This window comes from Protopterus annectens, chromosome 9.part0 (genome assembly GCF_019279795.1).
Source record: "Protopterus annectens isolate FY-2018-M chromosome 9.part0, PAN1.0, whole genome shotgun sequence".
Taxonomy (NCBI): Eukaryota; Metazoa; Chordata; order Ceratodontiformes; family Protopteridae; genus Protopterus; species Protopterus annectens.
Window position 1 is genome coordinate 1,291,270,671 of NC_056743.1, and position 25,000 is coordinate 1,291,295,670.

Below are 25,000 nucleotides of genomic sequence, written 5' to 3' on the forward strand. Positions count from 1 at the left end.
ATTACAAGTCTCACCCTAACGTTGGACCTGTGAGAAGGCAGTGGGTGTAGGAATGACAGGACTTGAGTGTTACCAGCAATCCAGATAACAGAATTCTCTCAGGCTGCTGGTTCTGCCTCTTCCGTCATCCCATGCCTTCCTGTAAGCAACACCTCTCTACAATTCTTCCTCTTCTCTGTGTCACCTCCCTGATCCAAAAAGTTAAACCTGCTTCAATGAAGCAAGAGGAGAGAAAATTAGTGGGGCTTGCCAAACTGTTGTGTCATGCAACCAAGGAGTATTTTTTTCAACAGATCTAGTTTTACAGAGAGTACCAGTGACTTATGTATCCGTCTCTAAACATTATGGCTGCATAATTTACCAGACAAATCCAATACAGAACAGACTTCCTGGGATACAAAGCCTAGAGGAATGTGCCTCAATAAGGCATTTACCCCAATGACTCCCAAGCTGATCAAAAAGGCTCATTGACACCATCGATCCCTACTCTCATCAAAAAGGTACAAATGGGTACCATCCTGATTGCTAGTGAACTGCATAGCTGACACTGCACATATGAAGTGGCATATAACATATGTCAGTCAGTGATGACCTCTCCCCACTTGAACACTGATTGCAAAATCATGAAAGTAGTACAGCCATGGCTACAACTCTGAGCTTTTAGGTGTCCTTTTCATCACTATAACAAGCTTGCCTGTTACAGTGACAGCCTTAACAAAAGCAATTGCACAGGAATTACAACTCTGGTCACACACAACTCAATGCCCTGAAAGTAAAGGGTAGCAGACATATTTCCCCTACCTGTCCAGATTGCCAGGGACCACATTTCCAGGAAAAGAATCTGTGACAGCAGATTTTGGTTAATCAATCAAGTTCATACAGTCTCAAATGGCTCAGTCCCTGGACAGACAAAAATTCCTGCCCAACAAGAAGAGGTTTCAGTTAAATCAGAAGGTCTCTATTAAATGGTCTGTTTTAAAGGAGTCTACCACAGGAGGTACCACTAAGGTAATCTGAGACTTTTTAGGTCAGCCACTGCCTTCTGTGAGACAAACTGACTTGGAGGGCCAACTGTTTCTCTTGCACCATTTTAAGCAATTCTGCAGATGTCAGAGCTCTGAGGGGAGGGAGTGGGCTACTTCCTCCTCATCAAAACAGCCCTCAGACAGAAATTTTCATACTGAGAATCCATCTCAGTGTTCAGTCTTCACCAGGCATTTTCTTAAGCCTTCTCTGAATTTACTCCTGTGACACTGAAAAGGGGTTAACAGAAGACATGGTCTCAGACAATGGAACACGCAGTGGCGCTTGGAGATATTACATGCCTAACACTCTCCACAGAAAAGCTTGTCCCAAATGCTCAGAGACAGAGAATCTCAGGGGTACTTGGACAGCAGCAGATGAACCACAGAGAGAATGCCAGTTTCTACAACGCCAAGCCCCTGAGATTATTTACTGTAAAGGGGGATATAATACCGAATACAGCACAACTGGATGCCAGTGTTGAAGCTGCTGTAAGGCACTAGACAATATAATGTCTGAAAGCCCAAAGACCCTTATCTGGCAAAAAGGAAAGTCAGATGTAGTGACATAAGACACAATGTTGGTGTGGGGTAACTGGTGGGGATCTGGTAGACATCAGAAGGTGGAATGTGGTATCCACAAAAGGACCAAATCTCCTGGATCAGAAGACTGGTTACTGTTCTACTCAGAGGAAAAAGTGTTGCTAGGTCAGTGAAAAGACTAACCTCTGTCCTGGAATACCAGACTACATTTAGCCAAAGCAACCAGCACCGGCCAGAGAGACAGAGACTTGACAAGGAAGAACTTATAACAAGTCCTCCAGTGCATGTTGGAGAGAGGGGAAAAATATAGCTGTGCACCTGAATGAACAGGAGAAACTTCCTGAGTAAATACAAAATCACAGGGATGATGAAACGGGACACTACCCACATCATGGGTACCGAAAACCCAGTTGAGAAACACAAATTAGACCCTGCTGAATTCTCAGGAAAGCTACAAACTATGCAAGAGGTTAGTTAAGGTAGTCACCTACCTACCTACTCTGCCTTTTGTATGGCTTTACTTCCTCCTCATATAGATCACTTTTTTTTTTTTTAAACCAATTTCACATTTTTTCTTTCCTACTTTGAGCTGGAGGGGAGGAGGAGGAGAAGAACAAGAAGAATAGGCAAATGAATACAAATTTCCTAACCTGTCTACCACCACAAGTGAAAAATCAAAAATTCACTCAAAGTGCACAATGAAGACCAGTCAGGTTAGCGTAGTGTACTTTAATATCCGCTTTCGTTAAACACGTCTTCAGAACACACACTAAAAAAAACACAGCAGTACATTTAAATACTCTATGCAAGACTGATAATTAGAATTAATTAACAAATTAAAGTCACACAACTCTACTGCAAAGTTAACCATTTAACTATATCTCTCTCAAACACTACTAAAAATACACTACGCTAACCTGACTTTGGTCTTCCTTTGTGCACTTTGAGTGAATTTTTGATTTTCGTTTTTGGTGTTGGCTATTCGGTCAGCCCTTGTGGTGGAATTACTTTGTCTATGCAACTGCATTTCTGAGTAGTTACACTGGACTGGCCACACTGATCCCCTTACACACTTGGTATCCAAAGGTGTCAAAAAAGTGAAATGCATAAATAAAACAATGAACTACAACACAGCCAAGGGGATTGGTTTTACCACAAGGATGCAGTTGTTTCAAGTGATGTTGGTGGAACTGTACTATAAATCATGAAAAAAAATCACCACAAAATTAAAGAACTGAGCAGCAGGAGCCTATCCAGAGTTCCTCATGCACTGGTGAAGAACTGGACAGAAGCATGAAGAACACTGTGTGCAGGTAGGCTCCTAAATACCCCAAAACAAAGCAGTTTAAGATTAGGTGCATGTCTTGTCATTCATGCAACTACAATATTCAAAATATGATCTAGTACAACTCCAGTAAAGGTCCTGGTTTTCACATTCAATGTGAAAATTAAATCACAACTGTAGTGCTGCTACTAGTACATCCGAGGGGTTTGTGGAAGTTTCATGAAGCAAGTACTTCCATTTTAAAGCTACCAAGTGAAGAACAGCAGATCCAAACTTGAGCATTTCTTCAGTTTTCTGGTTCTCTCTCAATTATGGAAATTCCAGCTTTCTACACTTCATCCCACGAAATTCCACTTCCAGAAAATTGCATAAATTATGGGAATTCCATATCTCTGCACATCCTGCCAGTGCAGTGCCACTTGCAAAAGTGTGGGTGCTTCAGTGATCCCAATTCTTCCTACAAGGCAACACCTACCTTTACTCCAGTTGAGTCACCCAAGTGTAACCAAAGAAAGGCAGAATCCCAAGGAGAACACCTACCTTATGTACACTTCTGGGATTTTCCAACCAAGCAAAGTACATTTCCTCAACATAGTTCGAACTAGTCCCACTTAAAAATGGCTCAGCAGCAACAGGTGCAGAATAGCACCGAATATGTTGAAACGTCCTAAGTTTAGCTGTCCTGTTCTGTGAAACATTTTTAATAGTCTCCGAGGCCGTCAAAGGCCTCAGCTTAGCAGCACAAGTCCTTAAATGATGCATTGTTTTCTGAAGTTATCCACACAATGTCCTGATAAAATTGAGAGGGAAAAAAAAAAGATTTTAGAACCTTAGAAATGCAGCAACATATTCAAAATAACAGCTTTGCACCAAATCACAGTTCCCTAGCCATGACAAAATATCTCAAATCCTGTTATCTCCCCAAACGATCATATGCAAAGTTTTTTTCTTTTTTTTTAAACAGTTCTTTTTGCTGCAATTATGCTCTCAGTATAACAGTTTGCAGTGGGTGGGTGTTTCAGTGGTCTGTAGCAACTTTGAACACATAAATGCAGCACAGTCACTCAAGACACTAAAATCAGAAAATAATGCAGTTTTACTCACGTAAAAGCAAAACAGAACAGTTTAACTCATTGCAGCACAGTGACAACTCCAGGTTTTTCTGAAGTTACACCTTGCTGACACCTCTAAGCGGCATATAACTGCTTCTTCATATTTGCATTAATAATTCCAAAACCATGATACATACAATGTAAGTTTTCATCTTAAAGCTTACACAATGGCAAACAACTATATTTGACATCTGTATAGTGCAGGTAAAAGATATATTGTTGGTCATATAACATTTGTCATCACAAATTTCATGTTTTTCTAAATATCTCAACAACCAAGCACAGACGGAACTGCTTAGATTCACAGGAAAGCTCTCCGCTGGATAAACAAAATGCTGCTGACATTATGTGTGAAACTTGAGTGTTTACTGACATATTATAAGTTATTTACAAAACATTACAAACTTAACTATTGTGTTTACTGCGATTTAAAGTACTTAAAGTTCTAGAACCTAAAGAACACTACTACTATAAACACAGTTTCTGCTGAAGACTTTGCCATTTGCTTCCTTAGTAACACGTATGGTTCCAACCAACATTTGTTTGCAAAGCAAGGACATTATTGGACTATCAAAAAGCTTAGGCTCCACCCACTGGAAATTACAGTGCAAACTTCCAGAACTCCATTGGAGGGAATGAGATAAGATTACCTGTAAAAGTATCTAGTGTTCTAATAACATACATGTAACATTAACAAAGAATAATCATTTTTAGAAAGAAAAATAGTGGTACATAAATCATCTTGAATAGAGTCGTACACTGACTGGATTAGTGCCATACCTTTCAATCTCTTACAGCACAAAATCTGGTCAAAGCTGGTCAAACCCTAAAATAATTGGGGGACAAAGGCCAAAAAATAGGGACAATTTTTAAATATTGCTCTTACAAGTTGCTAGAACAACAGAATTTGCATTAGCATGCATTTTTTTCTGAAGGATATGACGTCTGAAACTGAAATCAATGTCATTTATTGACTTCAATACTCAGTGACTTGCCAGAAAACCACAAATTTTATGACTAACCAACAAAAATGAAGAGAAAATGTAGACAGTTGAGAGGTACGGACTGACACTAGAATGAAAACCTTTGGAATATTCTGAAAAAGGAAGATGTGATGAAGATGAGGTGAATAGGAATTAGCAGTTAACCAAGTGGATCTCTATCAATTACAGCAGGCCAGTACAGCTGCATTTGACCAAACTGGGAATACATGAAACTGCAAAGCATAAGGAACAGTTAGTGAGACTGAGCTAGTAGCCTAGAGTAAGTGGCTGACATGGCTGCCCTATGGAACAACTAAAGGTCAATTTTGTTCAGTCCTGGCAAGGTATACCTTTATCCCCTGCATGCTATACAGAGAACTTTTACACAAAATGCAACAGAAGACAGTTTTGAAAAGCAGGATTTTTAAAGGTATAAAAAACTGCTGAGGCTATACGGTGCCTAAAAGGGCACCATTACTGCACATGTTCCCCTCATTAGGCTTAAACATTCACTCAAAAGGTTAACAGAGAAAAAGCCAAACTGAAGAGAATAAATACTTTTGCAAAACTTTGTTCTAAATTCGGAAACGTCTTGTTCTTAAATTTAGTGGCTTCGCAGTTGCCCACCCCCCCTACTGTAAATTTGATCTGGGACACTCCTCCCAGTCCAGTCTCATTAGCTCATTCTACCCAATACAGAAACATTTGGGAAGGTCAAACCCTTAGTTTCTTAACCTTGAATTATCTTCTGCTGCTCCTTTCGCCCTTTCCACTTTACTAAAAAGAACACATTTTATTCAGCTGCTTTTACAGTATTTGTGTTTCCTCCTCCTACTCTATTACTTCATCTTGCTTTTTCTAATACTTGTTCTCTAAAAAGTGTTCAACTGCATCTTTTCTGCCGCATTTATTACTGCTGGTTTTAGCCTGCTTAAATTGTGTTATTCTAAGCCTCTTAGTTTGGTTTAAGCACTTGGGCTTTAGGCCTACCCTTTAGCTCTCCCTGGCCTCTCTCCCTCAGATTCTGACAAATATGGATGGACAATTTCCTACAGTTTCTCCTGCCAGCCTGGTTGATATGGACATCCTGAAACAGTGTAGCAACTGCCTGATGTACACAGACAACCATCTACTACTACGACCTAGGAACACAATTTGAGATAGATGCAACTACATTATGAACCAGTGTATCTGGCACTGAGAAGACTGTCAACACAATCACTACACCTCAACCACCACTCACAACTATGCAACATACACCCACATTTGGAGGTTCTCAACAAAATCAAACCAAAAACAACGGAGACCCCCAAGGCAAAAAACACACAAACTCTACAATCCTCCACACCAAATACTACTCATTGTCCAAACACCAGTGTCTCGCAACCACCAAGGTCTAACCTTAAACCCAACATATTAGTCATAGGAAGCTCAATTGTGAGACACACAGATGTGCCTCTCACCAGGCTGGATAAGGAGAAAGTGACGGTTAGTTGTCTGTCAGGTGCCAGAATTTGCCACATCATGCATACACTCATCTCTCAACAACAGGTACTATTATGACTCATAGCCCATGTTGGGGTGAATGACTGAGACGTACCTCTCTGGACTATATGAAGAGAGACGTGATTGAGCTCGCTGAATGTGTGTCCCAGGCAGGTGTGTCCCTAGCCTTACGCAGCATTCTACCGTCACCCAAAATGATGCCTCAATACAAACAGAAAATGATGGACTTTAACAATTGGCTTAGCTTCTGGTGTCATTCCAGGGAGATCCAGTATGCGACAGCCTGGGAAGATGCGATCGACAGACCACAATGCTTTGCTAGAGATGGCCTGCATCTGTCTCGCTTGGCCTTGGCTTCTGACAAAGGCCCTAGCCTCCCCCATAGTGCCTTTTTTAGGAAAATGTCATGGGGTCAATACTACCAACATAAAAATTTCAACAAAACACACATTACAGGTCATACTGCGTTAAGAGTCTAAACATGAAACTGCACTCATTGCAAGCATTCTTAAACCTGGAAGATGCTGACATCTGTGTAGTCACAGAAACCTGGTTCAAAGCTGCGGAAAGCACCCCAGCCTTACCTGGTTACTCATCCTACCATACATTCAGACCCCAAAGTGTGGGCAGCAAAGCCAAAGGAGGTAGAGTTTCAACACATATTAAAGACACACACACACACAGACCGACAGACAGACACACACAGAGACCGACAGACAGACACACACAGAGACCGACAGACAGACACACACAGAGACCGACAGACAGACACACACAGAAAGACCCACACACACACCCACACACACACAGAAAGACCCACACACACACACACAGAAAGACCCACACACACAGAAAGACCCACACACACACAGAAAGACCCACACACACACAGACAGACCCACACACACACAGACAGACCCACACACACACAGACCCACACACAGACCCACACACAGACCAACACACAGACACATACACACACAGGCCACACACACACAGACAGACCCACACACACACAGACACACACACATACACACACAGACCCACACAGACCCACACACAGACCCACACACACATACACACACACACACACACACACACACACAGACGCGCCCGCACACCCACAGACACCCACACACACACACACAGACCCACACACACACACACAGACCCACACACACACACAGACCCACACACACACACACAGACCCACACACACACACAGAAAGACCCACACACACACACAGAAAGACCCACACACACACACAGAAAGACCCACACACACACAGAAAGACCCACACACACACACAGAAAGACCCACACACACACACAGAAAGACCCACACACACACACACAGAAAGACCCACTCCACCTATCTGGACCTCTTCAAATCTATCAAGATTCAACCTTTTACCCTGATCCTGGGCGACTAACTACCCAGCCACAGATCAGAAAAGCTATTAATGCCAACACAAATGCCCCGAGATTCCTAGATTTTTTTCAATACAAATGCCTTGGAACAGCTAGTCAATACTTCCACAAAGAGATGACAATATCATCTTGGACTTGGTATTAACCAACATGAGTAACCACTGCAGCACCCTACAATATCATCCTCCCTGGACAGACAGACCCCACACGCAGACAGACAGACCCCCACACACACACACACACACACACACACACACACACAGAGACAGACCCACACACACACACACACACACACACACACACACACACACACACACACACACACACACACACACACACACACACACACACAGAGACAGACCCACACACACACACACACAGACAGACCCACACACACACACACAGAGACAGACCCACACACACACACACACACACACACACACACACACACACACAGACAGACCCACACACACACACACACACACACAGAGACAGACCCACACACACACACACACACAGAGACAGACCCACACACACACACACACACACACACACACACACACACACACACAGACACACACACACACAGAGACAGACCCACACACACACACACAGAGACAGACCCACACACACACAGAGACAGACCCACACACACACACACACACACACACACAGAGACAGACCCACACACACACACAGAGACAGACCCACACACACACACACACACACACACACACACACACACACACACACACAGAGACAGACCCACACACACACACACACACACACACACACACACAGAGACAGACACACACACAGAGACACACACACACACACACACACAGAGACACACACACACACACACACACACAGACACACACACACACACACAGAGACACACACACACACACACACACACAGAGACAGACACACACACACACAGAGACACACACACACACACACAGACACACACACACACACACACACACACACACACACACACACACACACACACACACACACACACAGACACACACACACACACACACACACACACACACACACACACACACACACAGCCACACACACACACAGACAGACCCACACACACACAGAGACAGACCCACACACACACACACACACACAGACAGACCCACACACACACACACACACAGACACACACACACACAGAGACAGACACACACACACACACAGAGACAGACACACACACACACACACACACAGAGACAGACACACACACACACACACACACACACACACACACACACACACACACACACAGACACACACACACACAGACAGACACACACACACAGAGACAGACACACACACACACACACACACACACACACACACACACACACACACACACACAGAGACAGACCCACACACACACACACACAGAGACACACACACACACACACACACACACACACACACACACACACACACAGACACACACACACACACACAGACATACACACACACACACAGACATACCCACACACACACAGACATACCCACACACACACATACCCACACACACACACAGACATACCCACACACACACACACACAGACAGACCCACACACACACACAGACAGACCCACACACACACACAGACAGACCCACACACACACACACACAGACCCACACACACACAGACAGACCCACACACACACACACAGACCCACACACACACACACAGACAGACCCACACACACACACACAGACAGACCCACACACACACACACACACAGACACACACACACACCGACACACACCCACACCCAGACCCACACACACACACAGACAGACCCACACACACACACACAGACAGACCCACACACACACAGACCCACACACACACACACACACACAGACACACACACACACACAGACAGACCCACACAGACACACACACACAGACAGACAGACACACACACACACACACACACACACACACACACACAGACAGACACACACAGACACACACACACACACACACACACACACACACACACACACACACACAGACACACACACACAGACAGACACACACACACACAGACAGACACACACACACACACACACACAGACACACACACACACACAGACAGACACACACACACACACACAGACAGAGAGACACACACACACACACACACACACACACACACACACACACACACGGACAGACCCACACACGCACACACGGACAGACCCACACACACACACAGACAGACCCACACACACACACACACAGACAGACCCACACACACACACAGACAGACCCACACACACAGACAGACCCACACACAAACACACACACACACACACACACAGAGACCCACACACACACACACAGACCCACACACACACACAGACCCACACACACACACAGACCCACACACACACAGACAGACCCACACACACACAGACAGACCCACACACACACACAGACAGACCCACACACACACAGACAGACCCACACACACACACAGACAGACCCACACACACACACAGACAGACCCACACACACACAGACAGACCCACACACACAGACAGACCCACACACACACAGACAGACCCACACACACACAGACAGACCCACACACACAGACAGACCCACACACACACAGACAGACCCACACACACACAGACAGACCCACACACACAGACAGACCCACACACACAGACAGACCCACACACACACACACACAGACAGACAGACCCACACACACACACACACACACACACAGACAGACAGACCCACACACACACACAGACAGACAGACCCACACACACAGGCTGGTCAAACAGTATGATGCACTGGAGACACTCCAGATGCAGTTAACCACTGATAAGGCCTCTATTCAAATGATAGCTAGCTACAGGCCCCCAAATATGGTTCAGGATGCCCACTCCACCTATCTGGACCTCTTCAAATCTATCAAGATTCAACCTTTTACCCTGATCCTGGGCGACTAACTACCCAGCCACAGATCAGGAAAGCTATTCATGCCAAAACACAAATGCCCAGAGATTCCTAGATTTTTTTCAATACAAATGCCTTGGAACAGCTAGTCAATACTTCCACAAAGAGATGACAATATCATCTTGGACTTGGTATTAGCAAACATGAGTAACCACTGCAGCACCCTACAATATCATCCTCCCTGGTAAGATCAAACCATAAAACGGTCACTTTCAAAGTCAGCATCTCCTCTGACCCCCCTCTAGGTAGGGTCAAACAAAAAAAACTTCTCCAAATCTGATTACAACCTCCCGAGTAATGGTATAAACAGCCTCACAGCCCCCTCCCCCTCTGTAGGAATTGGCACCAGTGCCCAAATCTACAACAAAGCACTATATCAGCACTTGCATAGATGTATGGAATCAGGAATACCTGGCAGGACAAAATCATCCTCTGCAAGGAAGAGTAAACCTGTCTGGTGGACATCTGCAATAAATAAACTATATAACAAAAGGAAAAAAACTGCTGTCCATGTCCAAGGAGGATCAGGTGCCCAACTGGAACCAATCTCCCCTTAGCCAGAACAAACATATAAGAGCACTAGTGAAATCCTCTAAAACCAACTTAAAGTCCAAATTGTCCGCATCTACTAGAGACAGACAATCATAAGGCCTTCTTCACATATGTCCGCAGTCTCAATGGAAGCACCCAGATCTGTTCAGAACTGGTGGTCAAGGACACCACATACACAAATGCTGCAGATGTAGCCAACCTACTGGCTGACAGTCAAAGAAAACTTTACCCCTCTGTTCCCCCATCAGTAAATCAGGACATCCCCAGTACCTGACCCAGTCAAAGAAAACTTTACCCCTCTGTTCCCCCATCAGTAAATCAGGACATCCCCAGTACCTGACCCCCTCCCCTTACCTCTAGAAACAGGTCATCACTGCCCTCTCAAAGGCAAAAAAGACAGCCTCCATGGGACCCAATAACATCCCAGGCTGATTCCTACATGAACTTGCTGCACCATTAAGCACCCTTTTCAACCAAAGCCCAAATACGGGCTTTGTCCCAGTCAAGTGGAGGACACCCACTGTCATCCCTTTACATAAAGGTAGAGCCTCCACCAATCCGGGAAATTATAGACCCATCAGCCTAACTAGCCTGATCTGCAACTCCATGGAACAGATTATCATGGACCACATTAACAGGGACACTACAACCTCCAAACACTCGACCCCACACAGTTTGGCTTTGTCAGGGGGGTAGTCATGTCTGTTAAATCTGGTCGACTTCTTTGAAACAGTCACCAAAGCCATGGACGAGGAGAACACTGTGCACACCACCTACCCTGACCTGGCTAAAGCCTTCAACACTACTCCCCACATGGCATAATAAACTCTCTCAACTAGGCATCAATCTATATGTTACCAGATGGGCAGCAAACTGGCTCACTAACACCCAGCCAATCAAATAGGGGGAAGACACCTCAAGCAGTAGACCCATAATGAGCGGCATAACCAGAGATTGGTCTTAGGGCCTCTGTTATTCAGGATATACTTCTCTGAGGTTCAGGACAAAACCAGTGGGCTATGGCTGACCAAGTTTGCAGAGGACTGCAAGCTGGGCGTGATCATCAATTCCCCAAGTGATGTGGATGTTCTCCAAGAGGGTCTCACCCAAACAAATGACTGGTGCCAGAAACATGGCCTCAAGCTGAATGCCAAAAAATGGTCCATCTTCCCCTTTGGGGAGAGTGACGTCCCCACATATCACATTAATGACAACATCCTAAGCATACAATCAGTCTTGAGGGATTTGGGCACCCAGGTTGATAGCAGCCTGAATTTTGACCATCATGTTGCTTCTGTTGTATTGAAAGCTTTCTACATGGCCCACCTCAAAGAGTATCTCATCCAGAGACAAGGAGGTCATAACATCCCTGTATTCTTCCCTTAGAAGGCAAATTGTCGAGTACAACACCACCGTCAGCATGTACCTCGCAAAGCACATGCAGCAGCTGGAGAGATGACAGAGGTTCCTCACCAGGAGAATAGAGTAGGACAGGGCTTTTAGCCCGTTTCATATGGACTCCTCAGAGGTGACCTCTGTCTGGCATACAAAGCAATCTCAGACCCTGACTTGATGGGACTGCTGCATATCCACAAGTCAAGCCCCACTCGAGCAACCCATACGCGTGACCTCAACCTGGTCTGTGATATCAACAGGACTCCCCAATCTGTGGAATAGACTCCCTCTCTAAGTCAGAGTACCTCATTATAGTGCAACCTGGAGAACTGAATGAGAAACAGAAAATACACCCCTGGGATTCCACGTGTCCCTGCTGGACAGGGGCTTTTGAGTGCCGACTTGTCTAAACATGGGCTAAAGTTTTGGCTAGACTTAAAACGGCCCCGGGCCCAATAGCCTAGTAACCTTCTATGATCCTATGAATGTTATACAATAACCTACCAATAAGAATATGTCCTTTAAAAAGATATTTAATTAATGCACACTGGATGCATTTCATTTTTCCCTGCAGCTACTTAACTGCATTATAAGACTATCTGCCTTTACAGGTAGGGAGCAACAGTCACTGCAAAATGCATCCATAGAAAGCTTGCACCCGAGGCAGCTGCCCTTTCATCTCCCTATTGCTAATTTTGTTATGATGCAACTTAGTGCTACTCAAGACAGAAAAAATATTTCATATTTTACACACGCACGTGCATTCGCACGCATGCTCCCAGAAAACTACAGTGGGAAATCTAGACTTGGGGGAGGGGACAAATTCCCAAGTATTGTTTGGGTCTTTCGGCTTTTCCCGGTTAGGGGTCGCCACAGCGGAACTCCGGTCTGCTAATGATTGGTAGTTGATTTTTACATGCCGAGTTACCAGCCCTGACGCACAACCTTCAACGAAGGTACGCCCACTTACGCATGTCTCTACGCAGAAGACGCTCTAGCTGAGAATCGAACCGAAAAGCGGCTTACTGTGAGGCGACAATGCTACCGCAGCACCACCACCGCGGGTCTACAAACTCCCAAGTCTTACTGTTTAAACCCATTTTAAATCAGTCTTAATTTATTTTGTTTTCTTGTTTGCATTACAGGTACAGTAAGTGCGGTGGATGTTCAGAGGTCTGACTGATTTTCATGGATTAAGACTTGGGAGTTTGTCTTACTGTACCTGTAATGCAAACAAGAAAACAAAATAAATTAAGACTGATTTAAAATGGGTTTAAACAGTTAATTCTGAAACACTTTAGCAAAGAGAGGATTATGAATGCATCACCAATCATAACCTGCTTAATGTGTGTTCAAGATGTGGTTACCATGAAATTCACCTCAACAGGGAAGCTCAATGGGTGTATCTTGGCATCCATGTCGAGAAAAAAAAGTGGTATGATCGGGTCTCCAAACCTTATTCTTTGTAGTGCACGGAGCTTTGTCTGTGCAGTGTACTACTAGTTGCAAGAAAAAAAAAAAAAAAAAGACCAAGTGCTTTTCCAGCTTTCAAAACTCTAAAGCACTTTGCAAGCACCGTCAGAAAGAAAGTAAGAGACTTATGTTTGAAAAAAAATCAAAGACATATTACTGCTACAGAAAGCAGGCAGACACAAATCTGTTTTAATTTCTTCCACTATAATTTATTGGTCAGAACTGGCAGGTTTAATTGCCTAGTCTGACATCCGATCTTAACTGAAGCAGTGGGTGCTCAACATTTGTTAAGCTCTTCTATAGGGAGAGACCTGATCTTAACAGATTTGTCTTTTTCCAGGAAGCAGAGCATAACCATGGCATTTCATGCATTACATTATTGCTGCTGAATGTCCTTCACAGTGACAACAAATCAAACACCTACTACTAGCTTAAAGTAATCAAAAGCCAAGCTTAAAATACATTCACCAACTCAGTCAACATTTTAACACTTAACTGGGCTCTTAATACCTCCACATGTACAAGCCATCATCCAAAGTTAATATCATATGTAAATATTTTTAAATAAAATGCACAGTAACTGTATTCTTCCATTAAAGTTAAACAGCTAAAGTCGTAAAGACCAATCACCCCTCACCCAATTTTTTTACATGGGGTCGAGATGTCTCCTCATATGATGCCATCTCTCTCACTTCAGTCACTCTCCTACCTTCATCACTCATGTCTGTTGTAAGTCTTCTCCCACACAATCTAGTCAACAAACTTGACATCAGTTCTAGAGCTGGGACAACGTCATCTATTGTCTGTCTATGCAATTCCCACAGTGACTTCCAAAATGACGACACACCAACCAACAGCTTAATTTCAGCTCTCCCAGTATAAGAAAAGAAATGGAGGAAGAAAGGGCCAGTGATTACCAGTCTGGGTAAACTCAATTACTGTCCGACATCCAGGCTGTGTACTTATAGAAGAAATTTGAAGATGACGAAAGAAAATAGACCTGAAAAGGTGAAGAGAAAACAATGACTGGGTAGAATCTCAGCTGTTCAGCAAAAAGCAGTTTCACAGCATTTAAAACACGGCTTCCGGTAATTTAGAGGAAAAAAATAAATCAAAATTTACTCGGCAATGATTAAAATTAAATGAAGCACTGAAGGAATATATCAACTCAAAAAAAAAAAAAAAAAAAAAAAAAAAAAACAGAAGCAGCAGCCTTAACTAGTTATAAAGATGAACTGATAAAACTGCAAAAATCAAAGGATGAAATGAAGAAAAGGCTGGCGGGGATTCTTCTTACAATTAGCCTCACTTGAAAGAAAGACACTGCCAGTGAAACCTTTTCCAACGTTCCAGAGGAAAATGCTTAAGACACAGGAGCTGAATAAAAGAATCAAGAGTAACTGGACTTGAACCAGAGTCTTGCGTTGGGAGCTGGAAATTCAGATCAGGAAGACCAGCAACACTGAAATAAGTGAATAAATGGAAGATTATAAAGCATCACATCTGTGAAATTCAGCTTTGCAAGAAAAAGTGGCAGAGAAAAACTGGACTTTTGTTGACCTGGTTTAATATGGGTGGACTATAAAGCACATACCACACTTATTTCATTCATGTTTACAAGGACACTAAAGGGAAAACAAGTAATTGCAAGTAAAATAATTTTTGTTCTTATTAGTACTTCTACAGAGCATTTATGGTAAAGCACCTTTGTATAGTGTGCAGTCAGGGATATTTAAAGGCGGGATGGGTCTTTTCAGTGACTGTATATGTTAAAGAGACAGAACAAGTACTCACCTTTAATAGGTTGTAAAACAATACAGGCTTTAAAGTATAACAAGAGAAAAGCTGGACAGAAGAAATGCTGTAATTTTGGGGTAGTGAGGTGTAAATTTTCATCGTTTTTACAAGGCTAGATATCTAGATTAAAGTTTTTGGCTTAAGCAATAACATTTTTGCAAACAAATAGGAATGAAACACAAGACCAAACGATGAAAGCCACAAAAATGCTAAGTTTCTTGCATCTACAGAAATATTAGCTTCTCTCTCCCCGAACAGCAAATGCCATCATCTGTGAAGAGAGAGAAATCTGTACACCTTGTTCTGAGGGAAAATGTAAAAGATTCTTTCGTGCAGCGGCAAAGGTAACCATTTTTTGGTCTCATTGTAGACTACTTTTACATTGAGATGAGCTGTCTTCAGGTGCAAGCAATTAATATTCAGAGTTCTAAACACTGTTTGCATAAGGAAATGCAAAGTAGTTCAAAGGAAGTTTTAAAGTAAGAGAATAAGAGATAATAGCCTCTTCAGCAGCCTTAAAAAACTTCAGTGAACTTAATAGAACACTACACAGTTTAGTTTTTTTTTTTTGGGGGGGGGGGGCTAAAAGTTTGTTTTCTGAAAACATACACGCTGTTTTTTCTCATCTGGGAGGGAGAAAGTTTACAATTCAAAGTGGAAAGGGATGTTGATGAAGCACTGGGATTCATTAAATAAAGAGAAATGAAATTTTGGATGCAAATCCTTAAGCAGAAATATAAGCAAACAGAGAATTAAGTATTTTAAGAACTAAGCCAACACATAAACAGAGGAAGGAGATTTTACCAATAGGGAAGACTGCAGGCAGGGGCACAGAAAAAGGCAAGGGATTGGAATTTACAGGAGAAAAAAAGGAACTAGGGCATTGGGAGCAAATATCTTGGGGGTAGGGGAGATAAAGTGGAACTACAGCTTAGAGACTGCCTTCTCAGTCGGGGACTGAAGGGGAGTCCTACGTGAAAGACTTGTACTGCTAGAGAGTTAGGGCATATATAATATTACTGTATAACTATGGGAATCAGAGGAGGTTAAAAGAGACTGGAAAAGAAAACAGGAGGGCATGCATGGCTCCAAAGTATGCAACAAAATCCAGAAGGCTTACGATTTTTGCTTGGAAGTGTTTGCACAGATATGTTTTTATAACCCAAGCAGACTTAGAATTTTTCTTAAGGCAGATAGTAAATGTTAGAGGCAATGATGACAAAGAAAAGCAACTGGGAAAAAAGTGTTTTTTGGGAGTGTAATGAGTTGACAGAAAAGAAAACTGCCAGAGTACTCTGTCTGAAATATTGGGGAAGCAAATTGCTGTAACTAAAGAAATGCTTATTTTGAGCTGGGACACCAGATCCAAATTGCCTAGACACAGTAGGGCCTTAAGTTTAATTAGTTCTTTTGGCTGCCAAAAAGGAAATATCTAGAAAACGGAAATCAAAAATCTAAACCAACTATATTTGAAATACTGAATATTGGAAAAGTGATAAAATGGAAGAAATCTTTAGTAACGGGAATAAGCAAATCACATAGAAATGGAACTTCTAGGAATGATGCATGCAGAATAATGTTCAGGAGGAGTGAGGTTTAAGGAAAAGCAGAAAATAAGTAATTTGCATAATGCTGAACTGAATGATAGTCATAAATAAAAAAAGAAAATACATAATGTATAATACCCGTAAATGGAAAAATATTAATATGGTTAGTTTTTTCAAAGTGAGGAGGGACAAAACTAATACTGATGGAGTGAAGTAGACATACTCGCACCTCAAAAAACAGCAGTAAGTGTCAAACTTTTTTACAAGAACAAATCCAAAAAAGGCACCCTAGGCAGTTTTATGTGGACTTGAAATAAACCTAATGTCAGCACTTTAAAACAAGAAAATACATGCTTCGGCTAAACGCAGCAATATAATTTCAGTCTCAAAAAAGGACAAACCATAAGATTTGTAAATAGAAAAAAACTGAAAAAATTGGGTGGAATTGTAAAACCAAATGAAGAAACAAAAATCTAGTAGAACTGAAATTTTTAGATCTAGCCAATAGTCCCTTATGTGCCTGCACTAACCACCTTCACACTGAACTAGGAATTATCGGACACAGCTTTCTTAACTAGTATGGGGAACATGACCAAGAACATAACTGTTTGAATCAATATATCAGGATGAGGAGCACAGCCAGAAAGTTTAACATGTTTTGAGAAAGTCAACACGGTCAACAAAAAATGCATGCCCAGTAAGTACCTTCAAAGAAATCCCCAAAGGAATAGTACCCAAAAAGCATGACTACTGGATGACAGATTTGAACAGCTTCCAAAAGATTCATTAACATGTGCAGAGTCTTTTCATCTCATCAACAACAAACTATTAAAAGAAGTTCATTCTATGGATATTAAGTCTTCATTTTTTGTATAGGATAAACTTTGAAATAATTATGCCTAGTCCTACCTGAAATATGGGACAACGTGGAACCATTTATAGTCACACATGTGCTACTCTAATGATATAAAGCAGTTAGGTGGAAAAAATCACAGGTTAACTTGACTCGTTCTACTTGCTACAGGGGAATAAAAAGTGCTCGACTTCAACAGGCCACAGCCTACTCCGATGAAGCAATACCAGGGCTGCTGCCCCAAGGGAGAAACTGACGCAAGTTGTAATGCTTAATAATGACATAATGCAGGCAACGGGACAAATAAAATTAGAGTGGTGTGCAGTGGCATGAATGGAAGGATGCTAGGGATAAAGCAGCAGTTGGAAGTATCAGAAGTACATTAATAGTTTTACAAGGAAACAGATGCCAAGTATGGGGGAAAAAAGTAATGTCATTCTGCTATTCAACACAAAGTCCAAGCTTCTTTTAAAATTACGTCTATTCAAAAGTCTCCCTAGAATAGCTCAAAAACTGGTTTAGAAGGATTTCCAAGATGGCTGCACACTGATCAACAAGTTTAACTTCAGCTCTGCCAGTGTGAAAAAAGAAACAAAGATAAGTGTCAGGAACTCTGCCATTTTTAATAAATTCAGTTACCAGCTAGTAAATACATTGCCTGGATGCCAGGAAAGAAAAAAAATGAAGACAGACTGAAATAAAATCAGTTAGAAAAGGTAAAGAGAATATCACTAACTGGGACAAATTCTGCAGCTGTTAAGCAAAAAGCAGTTCAAGCTCCTGTTATGGTGCAAGCCATAGCTTCCTATAATAAGTGAAATGTATCCAGCACAGATTAAAACAAGAGGGGTGTTTTTTTTCCATCTTAGCAGAACTCTTCATGCATAAGTAACTGACAAAAAACATTACTCTTCAGCTACTAAATTTCAACCCCCCCCCCCCCCCCACACACACACACACACACACACACACACACATACACTGATGGCTCCATTGAAGGAGCATATCAACTCAAATAAAAAGCTGGAAAAAAAATGGAAGAAGCATTAAACAAATATTCACATGAACTGAAAACTGCAAAAATCACAGGCTGAAAAAAGAAAAGGCTGGCTGAGCATGAGACTGCTGAAGAAGACCAGTTTAAAAAAATAGCAGAATTAGAAGACAGAGCTTGAAGGGAAAACCTAAGATTTTCTGCTCTACCAGAAAAACCGGAAGGAAGACGGTATTAAATTTTATGAGGGCGCAAGTAAGTAACTGGACTAGTACTCTACAGTGGGATATGTTAACTGAAAGGGCACATCGTGCATGTGCTCCAAATCTGGCCACAAGAAAGCAGCCAAGCAATGCATTAGAAAAGATGGAATTCTACCAGCAGAAAGAGTTGATCCTGACAAAACTGAGGCAGGAGGGCAAAGTATTAAAAGTTGGAGACAGCAGAGTGTTTGTGGAAAAATGATTACTCGCTCTAATCCAGCCAGAAGAGATGCAAATTTATTCCAGCATTCAGAGACTGTCGAGGGGCAGGTGTGAGACTCAAGCGCTCTATCCAGCTGTCTTTAGAATATTTTTTCTCCTAGTGGATCAGTCATTTTTTTGATGCAAAACAGGTTAACGAGGAAACAGACCGTCAAAAAAAAAAAAAAAAAGTGAGCCATTAAGCAGAAGGGGACTTTGGTTCTCATTCTTCTGATAATAAAGCTTGCAGAGACACTGGTCAGTGAAACCTTTTCCAATGCTCCAAAGGAAAATGTCTGAGACAAAGAAAAGCACAGCAGTTAACTAGAAGAATCAGGATTACCATGGAATTAAACCAGACTCTGGAGCTAGGAGAAGGAGATGAACAGGAAGACTACCAGCAACATCGAAATTAGTGAATAAAATGTGGATACAAAAGCATCAATTCAATTTTGAAATAAGGCCATACAAAAAAAAAAGTGGAAATAATGGATTTCTGTTGACTTTGTTAAATTTGTGAGGGACTGAAAGCCATTTGCCTCACTTCATGTCATTAATGTTTGGAAGTATAGCAGAAAGGAAGAAGGAAAAATAATTTCTTTATTTACCAGTACTTCTACAAAACTTTAATATATAACAACATGTAAATTATAATCAGAAATATTTTCAATTATTGTGGTATGTGATAAAAATAATGTCTTAACATTAAAAAGCAAAAGAAAAAAATAGGCATTATAATGCAAACAGAAAAAAAAGCTGGACAAAAGCATGATTAAATTAACAGACTAATATTGGATTGTTGTGTAGGGCAGACAGAATGCAAAAGTACACAGATCATATTAATAAATGTAGATCTGATATTAATCTATGCAAAACAGAAAACATACCTACAAGACCAGTGGCTTAATCTTATAAACTTTAAGTTGAAACAAGTAAAGAACAGTGAATGTAAGAGAAAGTTTTCCTTAAGCCATAAAATGTACAGCATGTCATTAGGGCTTTTTCCTTTTCCTGTTATGTTTCCATGAAGAGAAGCCAATTATAAAGCAATAAAAAGCCAGAACACTGGTTTCTTTAAAGCTAAAAGTTAAGGTTTTCTGAAAGCATGCAAGTTACTTTGTCTTTATTAACTAAAAGAATGGTAAAGTTGCTGCCAAAGTTGGTAGATATGGACCTATGTGGTTTTGTGGCGGGAGGCAAACATTTGACAAAACTAACAACGATGATCTAAAGGGAAGCAGAATTTAAGAAAATACAGCATTGTTGATGGATCTTATACTGACAAAGCATGACTGGGAATGGGATTTTTGAGTAGGACAATGGCAGCATTTGCATTCCCTAATACACTTAGGAAAATATATAATGGATTGGAAACGAACACTTCCACTTTGATTTTTCTCTCTGAAAAGTTGTGTCTGAACAGAGGAACCAAGCAGGGATGTCCTCTTTCCCTTTTGTTATTTGTGTTATATTTAGAAGCCAGAAATTCCAAGGATATAAATTGGTATGGTAATCAAGAAAAGTTGGCTTCATTTGCAGACATGATTATTTTTGTACCTAAAAAAAAAATCTCAGTGTTGTGGAACATTCTGAGACAGTTTCAAGTCTTTTTCAGATATAAAATTAATGAAAATAAAACAAATGTTGTAACTGTAAACCAAGTACCTACACATGAATTGGTTCAGCAATACTTATATTTATAGAGTCAGGCTAAAATGAATTACTTAGCAGTACTGGCTCAAAGGAATTATGTTATGGCAGCTAAAGTTATATGGGAAGACAAAACACAAGTAGTAAACATGTTTAGTCCCCTTTTTTTAAAAAATCAACCAGACATTGTTGATGGTGATTAATAAAGAGTCGAATGATTTTTATCTGGGAGTGGAAAAGGGCAAGAGTTAAGTGGGATAAGTCGATTCTTCCACAGAACAAGGTGGTTTAGGATTTGATAGCTTAATTTAGAGCTACAAAGTTAAGGCTCTTATACATACCAGCAGAAAGCTACAATTCAAAGTGGAAAGAGATGATGAAGCAGGGAAGAATTTCAAGAAATGTGGAGAGACTAGGATTTTGGATGCAGATCCTTAAAGAGAACAACAGTCATACAGAATATTATAAAGTTGCAGAAAGTATTCTAAGAACTAAGCCAACACTGGAATGGGGAAAGGAGAATCTGCTGATAGAGATGACTGCTATTAGAGGTACAGAGTATAAGCAAGAGGGGACTGGAATTTATTGGAGGTAATGGGAAAAGAAACTGGGTTAATGGGAACAAATAATTAGGTAGGGAAAGGCAACAGACTAGAAGAGGCCAATAAGACATTTGTACTGGGTGCTAGAGACATATCAGGGATTGACAGAGAAATCCTAAGTGAAAGACCTGCATTGGTAAGAGTTTATACTTGAATCTAGAACAGAAGCTGCTATTAAAAGGGATAATTAGTAGGGCATATAAAATAATGCACAGTAACTGTAGAAATCTAACAGAGGAGGTTAGAAAATACTGGATGAGTAATTCACAAAGAAACAATGGGAGGACATATGTATGGCTCCCAAATATGCAAAGTGTAAAAGACTTAAGATTTTTGCTTGAAGTGTTTTTGCATAGGTATTTTTATACCCAAAGTAAAATCCAAAGAATTTTTCCTCAGGTAGATGGCAAATGTTGGGAGTGTAATGGGAAGGAAACGGGTAACTAAATAACCACCAGTGAAGCCAGGTTTAAACTATCACGTTTCTATAAACCAGTGCTTAGGAACGGGGCAGTGAAACTGAACAATTTCTAAATTCCATTACTTTTTTGTTGTAATCACAACTAATATGTTTTTATCATTGTGATTCTTATTGTGATTTTTACACATATATGATTCACATAATTACACTGTGATTTTAATGAATGAGAAGTTTCTTGTTGCTTTAGTGGTATGAAATCCTTTAAGATTTTGATTAGGCTGTTAATTAACTTATTCATTTATCTAATGAGTATACTCAGGACAACTGGGATTGTTCAAATATTCTGAAGTCCAGGTTGCTGGAGAAAGTCCTAAACATTTTATTGCTTTATGTGAACAGATTGTGTTTTTGCAGTGTACCACAGCTTGGAATTTTTGCCTTTAGACTTATATCCATAGACTACGTGGACCTGTTGGTAGTTTTTGTGTTAAAAATGGTTGAGAAGCGGAGGGCTTTTTATTTTCTTCATTTCAGTAGGGAGGACGACAGATGCACCAATCCTACAGCAAAGGACTGGGCATGGAAGAAAAGGAGAGATTAAACAATGGCCCAAGAACTGGTCCCCAGACAGGAATGGTGCTGCAAAGTTACAGAACTAGAGAGAATTATTGACAGGATACCAAACTGGCATACTGCTTGGGATACCCTGCCAAGTCATTACTTCCATCCAGTCTGATCCTTTTACAAATTAATAGCACCAAGTGATGAACTGAAATGAAGAAAAATAAAACAGTGTTTTTAATGTACAGAAATTAGGTTAATTTAACCTAAAATTTTAGATAACATGGTTGTGGCTATTTCTTTTATGAGCTTAAATGCAGTGTTTTTAATGTAAAGAAATCCGGTCTGATTCATCCTTTAACAATACTTGTGTGGTGATACCAGTAGCACATTATATACCAATGATCACCATCATGGCGGGAGGGGGGTATTGAAAGAAAGAAAGAAGCCACATCACTGTAATATCACTACAGCACTAGGAAGCAGTGGAACCTCACTTAAAGCCAGTATTTTGAGCAAGCAACTTGAAGACTCGTGCAGAAGCACGGCACACTGTAGTAATAGAAAGGCCTAGTTCTCAAGCCTTCATGTAGCTAAACTAAACTGAAATGCAGTTCCGATTAGATCTGCAGCTGCATGGGTCAAACAAGATCAGCCTTGCAAGGTGCAACATTGCTAATGTTCCTTTCTTCTGAACACACTTCCTTAAACAACATTCCATTTGCTAGAAAGTTAGTGCACTCAAACTATGAAGCATCAAACTTTGGACTTGCTGCTTTGATCCAGCTCAATGCATCTCAAAACTGACACTTGTTAAGCTCCCTGAAGCAGTAACAAAGAAAATTACTGTCAAAGATCAAACGTGTACAAGAATGAAATCATTATAAAATATCTCTGTTAGAAAATCAGTAAAAAACACCAAGAAAAAGCATCAACTACAAGTGTAAACCAAACAAGTAAAGCGTTAAACACATCATAAAATAAGTTCAGCAGTCAGCAAATTGTCAGACAAGACTGACACATCCAGACAACTAAAGCCAAATCAATGTTATGTTGCTTTTATACCCCACTTTTTTCTAAACACACACACAATTATTACATATAGCATGCAGCTACAGGCAGTGCAGAACTAGTATAAAACTAGAGTTTAGCCAAGAATACAGTGCAGCCTTTGAGGTAAAATGAAGGGTGCATGCTGTAGATCGGTTATTCACTACTATATTCTGAAGTAGTTATATGGGTCCATATTAGTTAAAGAAGTGTTTATTCAGTACATTTAAAAGTCAGAGGTTACAGACAGCAAGCAGGCATAACAAGCACTGCATTCCAGGGTAAGATATGCAACAGAGAGTCACACCTGCAAGTTATAAGCAGCCATCACTTACTACAGTCTCTTTCTCTGCAACTGGTGGAACAATAAGAATGTTAAAGTCCATGCTATTTCAGTGACATTTTCATTAATTTAAAAGCGTTCCCCTACTAAATTAAAAGGGGCATGGTGGCTTTGAAAAACTGCAGCAACTGCAACTTACTGGGATGAATTACTGCTGCTGAGACAGGATCAAAGGATCTTGTTAACTAATGAAGTATCCACAAATTTAGTTGCTGTTGGGACAGGATCAAAGGATCATGTTAATTAATGAAGTATCCACAAATTTAGTAGCTTAAGAGTAATGTTCCTCGTCAATTACTTGTATGCATGAAGAGTTCTGCTAAGATGGAAAAAAACACCCCTCTTACCAGATCTTTTGCATTCTGACTAAAGCGACTGTTGTCCACAGTGCCATTTT

At 41.1% G+C, this 25,000-nt stretch overlaps 1 protein-coding gene across 3 annotated transcripts in view; it reads right to left on the reverse strand.

The window, feature by feature from the left end:
- The window catches only part of OGDH (oxoglutarate dehydrogenase), a 1,195,521-nt gene that overhangs the window by 1,149,792 nt on the left and 20,729 nt on the right, over window positions 1–25,000 (reverse strand). For all 3 annotated transcript variants that reach the window (XM_044084237.1, XM_044084236.1, XM_044084238.1), the window contains exon 2: window positions 3,391–3,640. In XM_044084237.1, coding sequence (XP_043940172.1) covers window positions 3,391–3,612 — 222 coding nt within the window. In that variant the 5' untranslated portion in view covers window positions 3,613–3,640. The remainder of the gene's footprint in view (window positions 1–3,390; window positions 3,641–25,000) is intronic.